Genomic DNA, 14,413 nt, shown 5'->3' with positions numbered 1-14,413 from the left:
CAATGCTGGGAACAACATATGTATTAGAACCCCAAAAATTATTTTTCAATGACCAACAGATACCATGAATTAAGAGAGATTTTGCTGAACAGATAGATATGGGAATTTTTTTCCCTCAAACAATATGTATTGGACTTTAATAAATTCTTGTCGAAACTTTGTTAGAGCATTTCCTTTTTATTAATGCTTGGTGTCTTAACACCCCTGGCACACGTCTACTGAAGTAGCTTGCGGATGCAGATGTAGATGACTGAGGGTTGAGGAAAGTTACAATGCATATATAGTGCAGGGCACTGAACAAAATTGACTCATATTGTATCACATTGTATTTAATGCAAGAGTTAAATGAAACATGGGTAGAACTTGAATTACTATCCACTAAATTCTACTAGAAGAAACACTTAATTCTTCAACAGAGTGGGTATTATAGAAAAAATTGGTCTATGTGGAAGGAGAGAAGGGCAAGGGACGGCCCCGAATGAATTTCTTAGTACAGGTTAAAGAGGATATAAAAGAGAAGAAATATGTCACTATGAAAAGGCGAGCTGATAGGAGAAAGGAATGGAAAGGTGCATCAAACCAATGTTAGGATTGTTGACTGATGATGATGATGATGAATATTTTTGTGAGACTATTCTTGCTATCATATTGTCGCAGACAATAGGGACAGAGGAGCTGCAACCCATCTCAGGGCATGACGCTTCAGTAGTGATAAGACCTTGCTTCTCGGAGTTCTGAGTCCCCTAACCCTTAGAGCTTACTTCATGTTCATGTAGTAAACAGTTAAAGTTACTGATCACTGTAATACCACATGAAATTTTTGTCCCATGGAGGGGTCGTTCCGGCAATTACTTTTCTGGACCGACAATATGATTGCTATTTGAGATGGCTCTGATTGCCTAGCGATGTTTATGGAAGCTTTCTTAAAGATGCAATTTCTAACCAACATTAATATTTCAATCGCGCAAAAACTCTCTTGTTATCAAAAATTAAGCTATCTGAGCGCTAAATTAAGAATTGGACTAGAAAGCCAAATCGGAATTGAAAAAATGAAGAACTGATTCAGTCTCTAATTTTAATCAAATCGAAAGTAGAAATGCAGCCACCTTTAAGAATGAAATGAATGAGCTATATTTATTTGAAAGCATACTTATACCTAAAGCAGGTTATTAATTATATCTTTAGTGCTTACGTCTCCCTTCTTCTTGTAGTTGTCAGAATTGTACATGCTCTTTGCTAGTCCAAAGTCACAAATCTTGACTATGTTATCTTCTGCCAACAAAATATTTCTCGCTGCCAAATCTCCATGCAAAACCTGAAATTGTAAAATATTTCCATTTTAGCATACCATGTATGTAATACTTTCCACAGTATAATTTATTTCGCTGAAGTTTTTCGTAATTATCAAGTGACGTCTGAAGCTTTTAAAGTTATCTTTCCAAGTGAATGATTTTTGGTAGTTATATCAGGGGGCAATCACGACAATGTGTAATCGAGTATTTTCTATAATTTCAAACTACTGATTTTCTTATTTTAGTATTGGAGCACATTGCACTGAATATAAGTTTTCCTACCAAATTATTTTAATTTTAAATTAAATCACTAGAATACCCAAGGTTAACATATTCTTCCAAGCAATCTGCAATAACAAACAAATGACCAGTGACATCATTAACATTGACCCTGACATTTATTTGTGCCTGCTTGCAGTAGTGGAACCCCAATCTATCGTACCCACATTGATGCACAAAGGTTAAGAAAAGACCGACGCGTATCATCTTCTGGGCTTATCTTACAGCGTATCATCATCTGGCCAGGCCAGATGATGATACGCTGTATCGAAACCGGTCGCAAATATATTTTATTTTGTGAAACAGCTAAGTCTTTTCTTAACCTTTGTGCATCATGAAGGAGTTTCACCATGTTACGCCAACCACCATCGCATGTACCCGCATTGATCGTTTTCCCACATTCATCATTTGCTGTTCCTGGTCCCAAGTAAAGTTCCATAAAGACAATGTAATTTTTTCCCCCATTTATAGTTCCCCTAAGTATCGTTTTCCAGCAGTGATTGTTTGAAGATTGCAGTCCTGTCGTATAATTTTCCCGCATCCGTCGTTTGACGAAAATGGGACAAAGTGTTTACAATGTGTTATTTGTCACTAATGATGACAGACACATAGTTTGAATCTTCCCCAGAAGACTGAAATACCATAGGGAGAAGCTGAGTGCCGTGGGATAGTTACATTAGCGCATTTCCCAAGATCCCCCTCCTTTCAGCAATTGCCTCTCCCCCTCTGAAGCTTTACTCTTCTCCGAAACAAAAAAATGGTCCCAACTCGCTCAGGGATCGTATTACGAAGACCTTAGCTTTGAAAGAAAATATCAAGTTACACAAGAACAATAGAAACGTGCTTCCTGCGAAACGTGTTTAAATATAGGTACAATACTATTGCAAAATTATTAAGGTTTGCTGTGCACTAGCCTTAACATTGTGATGCTACAAATGATTATGCTACAACGTACATAAATTATCATTTTGGAGAAAGTTTATGCATACAAATATTATTTAGCTACACAAAAACTTTTTTGTGTCATAAAAAACCATTATGAAGACTGAATCCTAATCCCTACGATGCTTAAAAAATATAGCTCTCTTTATGAAAAGAAGATATATTTTTTATAATAATATGTTCTTAATATGAAAAGAAGATATATTTTTTATAATAATATGGTCTTAATATATTTCCATGTTTTGAGGGATAGTGGAAAAAGTCATCTCTTAAAATGAAGGTAAGAAGTCACAATGGAATGTGAAGAGTAAGCATATTTTGTGAAATCCACTGTTACGTGTGCAAGGGAAATTGATTGTGCTGCCACTAGAGCTTATGACTTTCTCAAAGAAAAGTTAAAGCTCTCTATTTGACCTGAACACTCACTACATACTTAATCCAAACAAAAATTCAAGTATACTTACTTTTCGAGATGCCAAGTAGTCTATTCCCCTTGCCACTTGGAAAGCCCAGCAAATGAGATCACTTGTGCAAATAGGACGTACATCTCGTCTTCCATAGTCACCGCGATAGTTTGTCCTCCATTCAGGTTCTGTGCCACTTCCTCCAGTAACCCCACACTCATCGCCTGCTAAAGATGAGAAATAGCCCATATTTTCATTGCTTTATTCAGTATGAAGACATATCATAAAATTTGTGCTTGAAATTGGCATCTACTCACTTCCATTTAAAACTATAAAATCCATAAATTTATTTATTTGCAATAAACCTAAAAACAGTACATGAGACCTTTTACATCGGATTTTTAAACAAATGGTTAAATAATAAAGTATTACAAGAAACAATGACAAAAAAATGATTAAATACACTCAGATATCACGTAATACTCCACTTCTATGAACGCCTTATCCGCTCATATGTTATTTGGGAAGGGCAGAGAAATAAAGAGGGATTTAAAGAGGAAGTTTCCTGATGGCGGTCGTAAATGATGAAATTGATGATGTTATGTCAACAGAAGGAGCTTTGATTTGATTTGATCTTCAATTAGCAATGAAGTTATGTGAATGCATATATTACATCGAAGTACCTATGTACTCGTATTGTTTTTAGGATTCACTCTCAACATTGAAAGGGTGGAGAGTGGTTATGTATAAAAAATGTGTGCATTTTCTCTTTACTCTTCAAAATTGAACCTCGTAAATAAAAAGCAACAAGAAGGCCAGTGTGTAAATGCTGACTATTTATGATTCTGTGGAGAGTGCTAAAAGCAAGTCGTGTTTCTTCTCTTGTGAGTATACACTTTTCGCAATACCAGTTTTGTCATTCATTCAGTGGAACCCTACTCCCTACAGAGAAGCCCTTTGAAAGCATCTTGAGTTTGCATAAAGGGCACCCACATCTTGATTTTTCCCTGTCACCCACTAAGATACATACAATAAATGCAGTAAAACCTCCAAATATCAAATATGTTGGTACCGGTAAAACCATGACTTTGCTCTGGCGAGTTTCATTGTATGGATGTCGTATGTGGGTTAAATGCAGTTCATAAATGCAGTAAAACCTCTGTACAACGAATATGTTGGGACCAGAAAAACCATGACTTTGCTGAGGGGCATTTCATTGAATGGGGGTGAAGTGCAATGGGTGACGTCGTCGTCAGGGCATCCAAGTGTTCCATGTGCTTTACGATGCAAGTCGAGTAAATTTTTCAGTCTTGCTTTATTCACCTTAAAAAAACTTTCCTATAGCAATGATAAACAATTTTTATCATTTACCATCAATAAGTATACCCTGGCTATCTCCACGATCTGCATTTTTCTCCTCCATTCTGCTCTATGCCTCATCGCTTACTTTATTTACAGTCTGAAGTTAAAGTAGCGCCAGCATTGATGCCTGTGGATTACGCATTTTTAAAGTGATTCATAATTTTCACAAATGTCTGCTCATTATCATTCTTAGAGTTCAATAATTTTAGTCCATATCAATTGGCAGTTTTATGCAGCAATTTTGTTTGAAAGATCACACATTGCCCTATAGGATCACAAAATAGAATGCAGTGTTGGGAACCCATTGAAATACCTGTAAAATCTTTGTTCCTGACCCATGTATACTATATTGTATCGATGAACAACGATGGAAGTTAGGTGGGGCGAGTTAGCTGCCACGAATAAAAACATGGCAGTTGGCAATGCATTGAGGTCACAGTGGAAATTGCAAATGATGATGCCCTCATAGAAGCTGAACAAGATCGTTCACAAATCCGTTTTCTTCTGCCAAAACTCAGTACCATCCACCAGTGGCGCAGCAAGGGAACCCCCCCAGACCTAAGAAATTTTAAATTTTAATCCATTTCACTTAATTGGATTAATATTACTTATAGAAAAGTGTAAATATTAATAAAATAACCCTCAGAAGGCCGTAAAACTCACCATTTTCAACCATTTATCTGAAAAATTTTCGAGGGGAGGGCCCCCGCACCTCCCGCTTACCTTGGTGGGTATTCCACACCCTCAGACACCCCAGTGTTTTGCGCCTTAAACACCCCCTAGCCTTAATTCCTAGCTGTGCCCCTGCCATCCACGAGATTGCCATGTAATATTTGAATCCTCGCCTTATAGCTGGCAGCGCTAAGTGCAGAGCAAAGCAATAGATGGAGCCGCACAAGGCCGAGCTTTGGCTTCTCTGGCACGTTTCTTATGGAGGGAACCATAAGAGTTGACTATGGCCTTCTCCAGGCGAGAGCATCAAGTTTCCTCCACACCCTCCTCTCTGTAAGTCTCGGATGTTGAGCCCTTCGAAGCTCTTCCTGCTTATGATGTAAATATTGTAGAGAAAAATTACCTCTAAATGCTAAACACTATGTTTTATTCCCAATTATCCATTCTAGAGGGTGACTTTCTACGTTTTGAGCCCAAGCACAGACTTGATCATGGTAGGGACTTTTCGTAATTGCAAAGTTTTGTTTGGGGAGGTTTCTTTTTTGCATGCATTGTCCATTGGACCGGTCCAGGTCCTGGCCCATGAATTTGAAACAGGAGGTTTCCTTAAAAGTTTGCTGTGTGGGGGTTCCTTTAATAGAGGTTTTACTATACAGTAGACTCCTGATTATCAGGGCTAATGATGGGGAGGGATGGCACGAATAGGTAATCGGAAAACACAAACTTTCACTCCAATGTCTTGAAATGTTCATAATTTATGTAAAACAAACAATATATTATTTATGCCATTATTCTGCTATTTTAGAGTGCTTCCCAGACTCAATGGGAGCTTTCTTCGCCAGTTCGTGATCTTTTTAGCGGCGATAACATGGTTGTACTCGTATTATTAATGCTCCATGTAAGGACTGGTTTCGAAAACCACACATCCGTGGCTGTGTGATCGTGGATACAGAAAAGTGGTTTGCACGAATGCTTCAAAACCAATAATCGACGTCTGAAACTACATTGTCAGGCACCACGTCACGCAGTCGCATTTTTCACAAGTTGCCCGGGTTGCAACTGCTGCCAGATGTGTATCTGTCGCGCACTGCGGGGCTTGTAAAACACGAACACGGTGCTCCCGTGAATGCAGCTAGCGCACGATCGCTTCCGTTTTACGAACGGGATTCTGATGGAAATGATAACTGCGGTGTATCCTAGAATTAATGCAGTAATTCCGATGATTTTTCGTCTGATTTTATTCTTTTATAAAGATAGCAGAAAAAATTGAGCGAGAGTGAAAATCATGCACAGATAATCCGCAACCCGGATAAACCGCAGCTGGATAATGGGGAGTCTGCTGTATTTGGAACTCATTGGAGGTGGCTGGATGTGTCTCACCATTGCAGTGGAAGGGTGGATATCGCAAAGTTAAAAATAAAGTTTGCATTGCCATCAAAATACTTGCCTGAGGGTGACATTGAGACGAAACTCATATCGGTGTTGATGATATGTCCACTGACACCATTGCAGGCAGAGTCATCGATTTTCACCACTGGTGCTGCCCTATAATCTTGCACGGATCCATCCTTAGTTTGACTTCCCTGGCTGCCTTGGCTACTTGCACTGGTGGAGAATGACAGCGCTGCATATTTAATCCTGTGAGTGGTCAGTGCAAGCAAGCAGGGGAAAATACCTTGTTAATGCGCAGGCTACACCACAACCACATGCTGGGGAAACAATCTGTCAGTATGGTAAAATTTACCCATGCATCAATACCATTACCAAATCATGGCAGGTTGATGCAATATTCAAACTATTACAGGTTACTCCAACTCTACCCTCATTTTTTGAAGAGAGGACATAAAAGACTTACATTCAATCATTAGAAAAGAAAAATCATGCATTTCATTAATATTGTTGTGGAAAACCCCCTTATCAAAGTACATTTAGCAGATTCATCACATCATAAAACAACTCAGGCTTGTGCTACGTCACAGGAAAAACTGTTAGTGTTTTTTTTTTGTAGTCATGTTGTCAATTTCTACTGCATGCACATTACAAGGTCAGAAGTAAAAAAATGTGTATTTTCTGCCTATGAGAGACCTGATATTTATCTGTATTTTGCTTCTGAGGTACTAATTTTTTACTTCAAGTCAATTCACTTTTTAAAAATGCACTTTTCCATCTGTACTGATGAATAAACAGAATCCATTATTGTTGTGGATACAGATGAATGCTCCTACAATGCTCAGACTGAGTGCTCGGTTACTTTTCTGAGTAATCTTTTTCAGCTTTACATGCCTGGAACTCATCGCTGATTGTCAGGAGTTTTAATGTTAGTTGTTGGGGGCATCTGGTGTGTTGCTAAATGATCCAAAATCCCCTACGCCATGCTCATTCGACTACTCTACTCTGTGATGCCAAGTGTATGTTACGCAGCTGTCTGCTCCCATGCTTTGCTTTTCCACATGGTGAGAAAAAGCAATGTTTTCATTACTTCAACTCCTACGGTAAAGGATTTCCACAAAGTGGCCTGCTACTATAGCTAATAAAACAATCAATTTTAGGGTCAATCAAAGAAGTTTGATTTTGTCTTCTCATGCTGTTGTCACTGATAAAAGAGGCAATTTTGCCAGACATTGGATGTATTTCTAACTCGGATGAAATTATTTCTCAAATTAGCTCTGAAATATTGGTGCATTTACCGTATTTCTCTGAATTTAGTCCCCCCCTAATTTTGAGGCTTGAGTTTCGGGAAAAGTTAAAAAAATGCGTTTGAATGTTGTCCCCCTCTTTCCTTTTACCATGGGCATTTTGGAAAAAAGGGGGGCTATATTCAGACATATACAGTATTTCTGGATAAATAGATTTGCTTGAATAAGCCATATTTCATCATTAGTCAGTTTTTTACTCTTTGTGCTTTAGTAACTGGAAAAAGTGGTTTTTTTTTGGCAGCACATTGGATATAACGAGTGATTTCCCCAGGGTTTTCTTAACTCTCAAAACTGACTTCTACTGTACTGATATCAGTTTCCCAGCGATGTTTTATTGAGAGCAGGACAATCCAAGTGTTAAATTTACTGTGGCAAAGTCCATTTTAGTGAATAAAGTGTAAAGTTGAAGTGATTAGGCAGTAAGTGGTAATGAAATTCATTTGATCTATTTTATAACTCTCCTTCACATGCTTTCATCATCACTGGTCAACAATCCTAGGATTGGTTTGACGCAGCTCTCCACTCAGTTCTCCTATCAGCTAATCTTTTCACATGCTTTGCCATCGGTAACTCTTTCCTTTGTAATGAGCATGCAGAATACATAAAAAAGGGTGCAGGTGTCCACAAGACTTTCATGGAGTTATCCATTAACTTGTAATAAGCTTCAGAATTTTGATGAGCCTTATATTTCCCATAATCCATGCTATCTAATGCTTGAAAGGAATTGAGAAATGACTCAAGGCATCATGACAAACAATAGTTAAAAATTAAGGTTTTAGTTATTCATTCAGTTTTACTTGAAGAATCTCATGCTGTTGCAATATGCATTGTTTTGTTGAGGATATTAAAAAAAATTATGTCTCTTGTAAGCATTAACTATTGTTAAAAAGGCAGAAAAATATCAATGAAAATTTTCCATTTAATTGGTAACTTCTGAATTAGTTTTTAGCCATAACCGATATTGAAATTTTCATACCGCGAGTCAGCTTTTCCTGGCCCTTGGCCCTTGCACAGTGAACCTGCTCCTTGTCCATCACTTTCCAACCCTCTTTGAGGATCTACTTTACCAGTATCAGGGTCAATTTGGTTGATGAAATCTTCCCGGTGTCGTAAAAGATAATTTTGAAGATTTCCAAAACGACAGTATTCAACAATGACAAGCAACTCTCCTGAAAATAAACACATAGTAAAGATTTTCTCTTTCTGAAAGAAAAAGGCACAACTTTATCTTAAATATAAATATAAAATGAAGTAATATCGATCCCTTTGAAAATTAATTTTTCATTAATTGCAGTCAGATTAATACAATTTGATTGATATTTTTGGCTGGTATGTTATGCGAGAGATAAAGTTTTCAACTGGGTATTTTATATGTTAAGCAGTGTAGGTTGATGATACTCGAAGTAAACAAATTTCAAATATATGTTGTCTCATTAACATGAACCCATAATGACAGCTACAACTTTAAAATTTATGGTATACAAGACACCTACCCTACAGTGGGTATATATTGTAGCCGTTGCCGTTTGGCTAGGTAGGTACATGGTGAAGTAAAGAGGCATTTACGAGGTAGGGAAGGCTTGCGTAAGTTATGAAGGGTCTAATAAATAATGTAAAGTGTTTTTTATGTTATGTAAATGATCATGTAATTTTGTGTGAATGTGTGTGTGAATGTAAAATGACGAATGAATGACCAGATTTTGTATTTTCCCGTCCCCCCCAATTCCTCCCAAAATTCTCCCGTCTACGAAGTGGAAAATTCCGGTGCGTACGTGATGCGTAGCAGGTTTCTCCCCATCCCACTGTGAAGCCAGAACACCTGCGTACGGAGATGATGAAATCCTCCAACCCCCACCCTCCACAGAAACCACCCCTCCTCCCCTACGGAAGAATAGCCGAGAAAACCCGATGCCCGGGGTTTTTTCCGCTCACCCATCCCACTCCCAGAAAGTGGCTATATAAGCGAATTGCGGACAACGTGCAAGGTTGATTCTACTGAAGATATCGGCCGGAGGCTCTGCACAACCGACCATCCCATTCTGTAAGAGAGAGAGAAAGAGAGAGAGGCAGCCCAGCGTGGAAAAAGACGCGAGTATTAAACGGCGGTGACTTTGGAAAGAGGAGATAAGACGGTATCTTCCGAGCACGCGCAGCAGAAGACGTCAATCCACGGCGCCAACACAGGAGTTCTCTCATCCTACAGCAATACTTGTCGCAGCATCGAGCCAGCCGAGGAAATCTTCTCCACCAACAAATCAGCGAGTGATAAGTACTCTAGCCACCAATATCCCCAAATTTTCAACAAAATCAGAAGAGTCCCACTCCCCATTCCCCTCTTTCTTCAGTTCAAGAGAAGAAGAACAGTGATATTTTCCCATACATTTTTTTTTATATTTTTTTTGAGTTCCCCGTGTCCCCGCGTGTGTGTGAATGATTAATCTTAGTTTGTAGGACAATAAGAATTTATTTGAAATTGGCGTTTGTCATTTCTCAAGCATTTTTATAATATTTCACGCCAACAATTGTAATCAGGGTTTATTTTATTTTCTGTCATTTGTTAATTAATGTTATTAGGTTCATAACTGGCCAGTAGCAGTAATTTAATTTGTGTTATTCAAAGACTAATTCATTTATGTATTTTGTGAAACATTTTCTAATTGAAGTGCTCATTAAACGTGTTGGAATTGTAAACGGTTACGTAAGCTTTCATTATTTCGTACGCGCCAGCCTCCATTCAGCAAGTGAACCTACCCCAAATTATCTTTCCCTTTCTTTTCCCATCCCTCCATTTCCCCTAGCCATCGAACCCCGGCTCGCTCACCTTGAGCAATCCCTCCAAACCATCCTCCCCCACCCCTCAGAAAGTGAACCCGGACGGACGACGGAAAGGTGGGTGACACATAATTGGCGACCGAACGCGGGGCATTGTTAGATGGGAAGGCGGCTGCTACGATTTCACTGTTAGGTTGCGTCATAGTTCCGATTCTTTCTCGAGTTTATTTGCTTTTGAGTGTTTCATTTTTCCAACAGGTTGTGTGATTTTTCTCTGTCCACGTAGTTCAAATCTGAATCTGAGATCCCGAATTCATTGTCCATTACGATATTTTGTCCGCAAATCCCAGTTTGTTGTAGTGTCCTCCCAATTTTTTTTTCAGTGATTTGCCTAAGTAATTTAGAACGTAATGGATCACAAGGGCAAGAGTTTTCAGACTTATAGGGAGCCAAGTACCTATAATGAAGACGAGTCGGAGGGAGAGAAGTCGGTAGGGGTAGTTGATATTTCCAGTGATGAAGGTGACCCTATCGTAGGAGGTGGTGAATCAGAGAGTAGGCCGGAAGGTGAAGCTTCAGGAGGTCTAGAAAACCCGAGTGATATGAAGAAATTATTTGATTTGCTCGTGGGAATGAAGGGTGAAATGACTAAGCAAACGGAAGAGAGCAGGAGTAATTTAGCAGAAATGAAGGGTGAAATTACTAAGCAGGCAGATGAGACCCGAAGTAGCTTAGCGGAGATGAAGGGTGAAATTGCCAAGCAAGCAGAAACACTTGAGGAAATCAATGAGAAATTTAATAGGCAGGCAGAAAAGTTTGAGAATAATTGGGCTAAAATTAAAGAAGAGATTAATGAAGTCAGGGAGGAAGGTGAGAGAACCCGTGAGAAATTAGAAAACAGCATGGATAGAAAGATTGATGATGTAAAGGGGGTGATGAGAGTCCGTGTTGAAGAAGTAAAGAAAGAGTTGGTAGAAAACATCGAGGATAAGATTGAGGAGGTGAAGAGGGAAATCACTGATGTAGTCGATGAAAGAATAGTGGGGGTGACGAAAAGTACAGCGCAACAGGGTAAGAAATTAGAGGATGTCATCAATGAGATTTCTAACCTACACGTAGGAGGAACTAATAACACAACTAGTTCAGCTTTCCCCAACCCTCCGTCAAATCTCAAATTCCGAGGGAGATCTTACGAACACCCGGTGGCATTCATGAGAGGGGTAGAGAATCATTATTCTATTTATGCCATTCCTCAGCGGTTGAGAACCCGTTTATTTTACCAGATGTTAGAGGATGCGGCCAAAGAATGGGCCGATGCCATATTTCCCTTCCCACAGGAAATGGAGGAGTTAAGAAAGATGTTCTATGACAGATTTTGGGGTAAGGAACATCAAGTCAATTACAAATTGAGAGTGATGACGGGAAGTTATAGGCGTGCGCCCGGCAACAGTATGCAGGAGTATGCAACGAGAAAAATTGCCGCAATAAGACTTTGTGAACCACCCGTAGATGAGGAGGAGACGGTAGCCCTTTTAATTCGCCAATTCCCTCCCTATGCCCAAGACTTGTTGAGGGGAACCGACGTCTCGACATTCGAGAGGCTTGTTTTTATGCTGGGACGGTTCGACCAATCTCAAGGTGACGGAGGCAAGCCAGAAAGTGGGTCGCCGAAGGTAAACAGCATGCAAGTGAGTGAACGCCGCCGACCCTATTCAATGGGGCACGGTAAAAACGACAACAGAGGGTGGCATCAAATTAGAGAGGACGCTCTGAGGGAGAGAAACGAAACCGTTAGGGGAGTAAACTCAGTCAGTGGGTCAACTCAACAAACAACCCCGCCTCCCTTATTCCCAACCCCACCTCCCTCACTTCCAACCCCACCCCCATCGGGAAACGCGTGGAGTTTGGGTTGAAGAGCCTCCTCTGCCCAAACCAACCAAGTTCAACGATGGAGGTACCCATTCTATCTTTCCGTGAGGTGAACGACCCATTGACGTCAGAACCATACCTTGATGGCGAGAGTGAGTGTAGGAAGTGTCCCGAAGTATGTTTGTCATGTTTTGGACATGCAGTTATCGCGCTAGTTGATACGGGGAGCCAAGTATCCGCGATTTCTGAGGAAGAATTAATGCATATGACGAGTCAAGGTGTAGAAGTACCAACGCTACCCATTAATCGTACACGTATTATAGGGGCGGACCAACACAGGTCATCACCAATAACAAAACAAGTTTTGTTAAGTATTACCTTGGGAAATCGAGAATGTGATGTTGTATGTTTAGTGGTAAAAAAGTTAATCAGCCCCATCATACTTGGAATTGATTTTTTAAGGCAATTTAGAGCTGTCATTGATTTGCCACGTAATTCCATTGTATTAAAATTCCCAGACGATAAAATCGTGGTGCAAGAGTTTGAAGAGGGGGGCGATAAAGATTGTATCATTCCTCATGAATTTTCCCAATGTTATATTTTCTTTTCCTTCCCTCCCATCCATACCCTCCGATTTATAATTTTGTTCCTATTTTGGAACGTTTGTTCGCGAGTCGCGATGTTTTTTTTCTCTTCTTCCTTATTGTGCGTAAATACTTTCCGTATTTCCTCTTCTGAAGAGGGGGGCACATGTAGCCGTTGCCGTTTGGCTAGGTACATGGTGAAGTAAAGAGGCATTTACGAGGTAGGGAAGGCTTGCGTAAGTTATGAAGGGTCTAATAAATAATGTAAAGTGTTTTTTATGTTATGTAAATGATCATGTAATTTTGTGTGAATGTGTGTGTGAATGTAAAATGACGAATGAATGACCAGATTTTGTATTTTCCCGTCCCCCCCAATTCCTCCCAAAATTCTCCCGTCTACGAAGTGGAAAATTCCGGTGCGTACGTGATGCGTAGCAGGTTTCTCCCCATCCCACTGTGAAGCCAGAACACCTGCGTACGGAGATGATGAAATCCTCCAACCCCCACCCTCCACAGAAACCACCCCTCCTCCCCTACGGAAGAATAGCCGAGAAAACCCGATGCCCGGGGTTTTTTCCGCTCACCCATCCCACTCCCAGAAAGTGGCTATATAAGCGAATTGCGGACAACGTGCAAGGTTGATTCTACTGAAGATATCGGCCGGAGGCTCTGCACAACCGACCATCCCATTCTGTAAGAGAGAGAGAAAGAGAGAGAGGCAGCCCAGCGTGGAAAAAGACGCGAGTATTAAACGGCGGTGACTTTGGAAAGAGGAGATAAGACGGTATCTTCCGAGCACGCGCAGCAGAAGACGTCAATCCACGGCGCCAACACAGGAGTTCTCTCATCCTACAGCAATACTTGTCGCAGCATCGAGCCAGCCGAGGAAATCTTCTCCACCAACAAATCAGCGAGTGATAAGTACTCTAGCCACCAATATCCCCAAATTTTCAACAAAATCAGAAGAGTCCCACTCCCCATTCCCCTCTTTCTTCAGTTCAAGAGAAGAAGAACAGTGATATTTTCCCATACATTTTTTTTTTTATTTTTTTTGAGTTCCCCGTGTCCCCGCGTGTGTGTGAATGATTAATCTTAGTTTGTAGGACAATAAGAATTTATTTGAAATTGGCGTTTGTCATTTCTCAAGCATTTTTATAATATTTCACGCCAACAATTGTAATCAGGGTTTATTTTATTTTCTGTCATTTGTTAATTAATGTTATTAGGTTCATAACTGGCCAGTAGCAGTAATTTAATTTGTGTTATTCAAAGACTAATTCATTTATGTATTTTGTGAAACATTTTCTAATTGAAGTGCTCATTAAACGTGTTGGAATTGTAAACGGTTACGTAAGCTTTCATTATTTCGTACGCGCCAGCCTCCATTCAGCAAGTGAACCTACCCCAAATTATCTTTCCCTTTCTTTTCCCATCCCTCCATTTCCCCTAGCCATCGAACCCCGGCTCGCTCACCTTGAGCAATCCCTCCAAACCATCCTCCCCCACCCCTCAGAAAGTGAACCCGGACGGACGACGGAAAG

The 14,413-nt window shown here is 40.0% G+C and overlaps 1 protein-coding gene across 6 annotated transcripts in view; it reads right to left on the bottom strand.

The window, feature by feature from the left end:
• LOC124162915 (vascular endothelial growth factor receptor 1) overlaps positions 1-14,413 on the bottom strand; it is a 261,857-nt gene that overhangs the window by 3,073 nt on the left and 244,371 nt on the right. For 4 of the 6 annotated variants that reach the window (XM_046539647.1, XM_046539648.1, XM_046539645.1 and 1 more), the window contains exons 18-21: positions 8,624-8,816; positions 6,399-6,589; positions 2,978-3,144; positions 1,193-1,315 (exon numbers count right to left, since the gene is read on the bottom strand). In XM_046539647.1, coding sequence (XP_046395603.1) covers positions 1,193-1,315; positions 2,978-3,144; positions 6,399-6,589; positions 8,624-8,816 — 674 coding nt within the window. The remainder of the gene's footprint in view (positions 1-1,192; positions 1,316-2,977; positions 3,145-6,398; positions 6,590-8,623; positions 8,817-14,413) is intronic. The other 2 variants (XM_046539649.1, XM_046539650.1) reach the window with 2 other exon arrangements.

The sequence above is a fragment of the Ischnura elegans genome, chromosome 7 (assembly GCF_921293095.1).
Source record: "Ischnura elegans chromosome 7, ioIscEleg1.1, whole genome shotgun sequence".
Lineage (NCBI taxonomy): Eukaryota > Metazoa > Arthropoda > Insecta > Odonata > Coenagrionidae > Ischnura > Ischnura elegans.
This window is presented reverse-complemented; position numbering and strand designations above follow the sequence as displayed.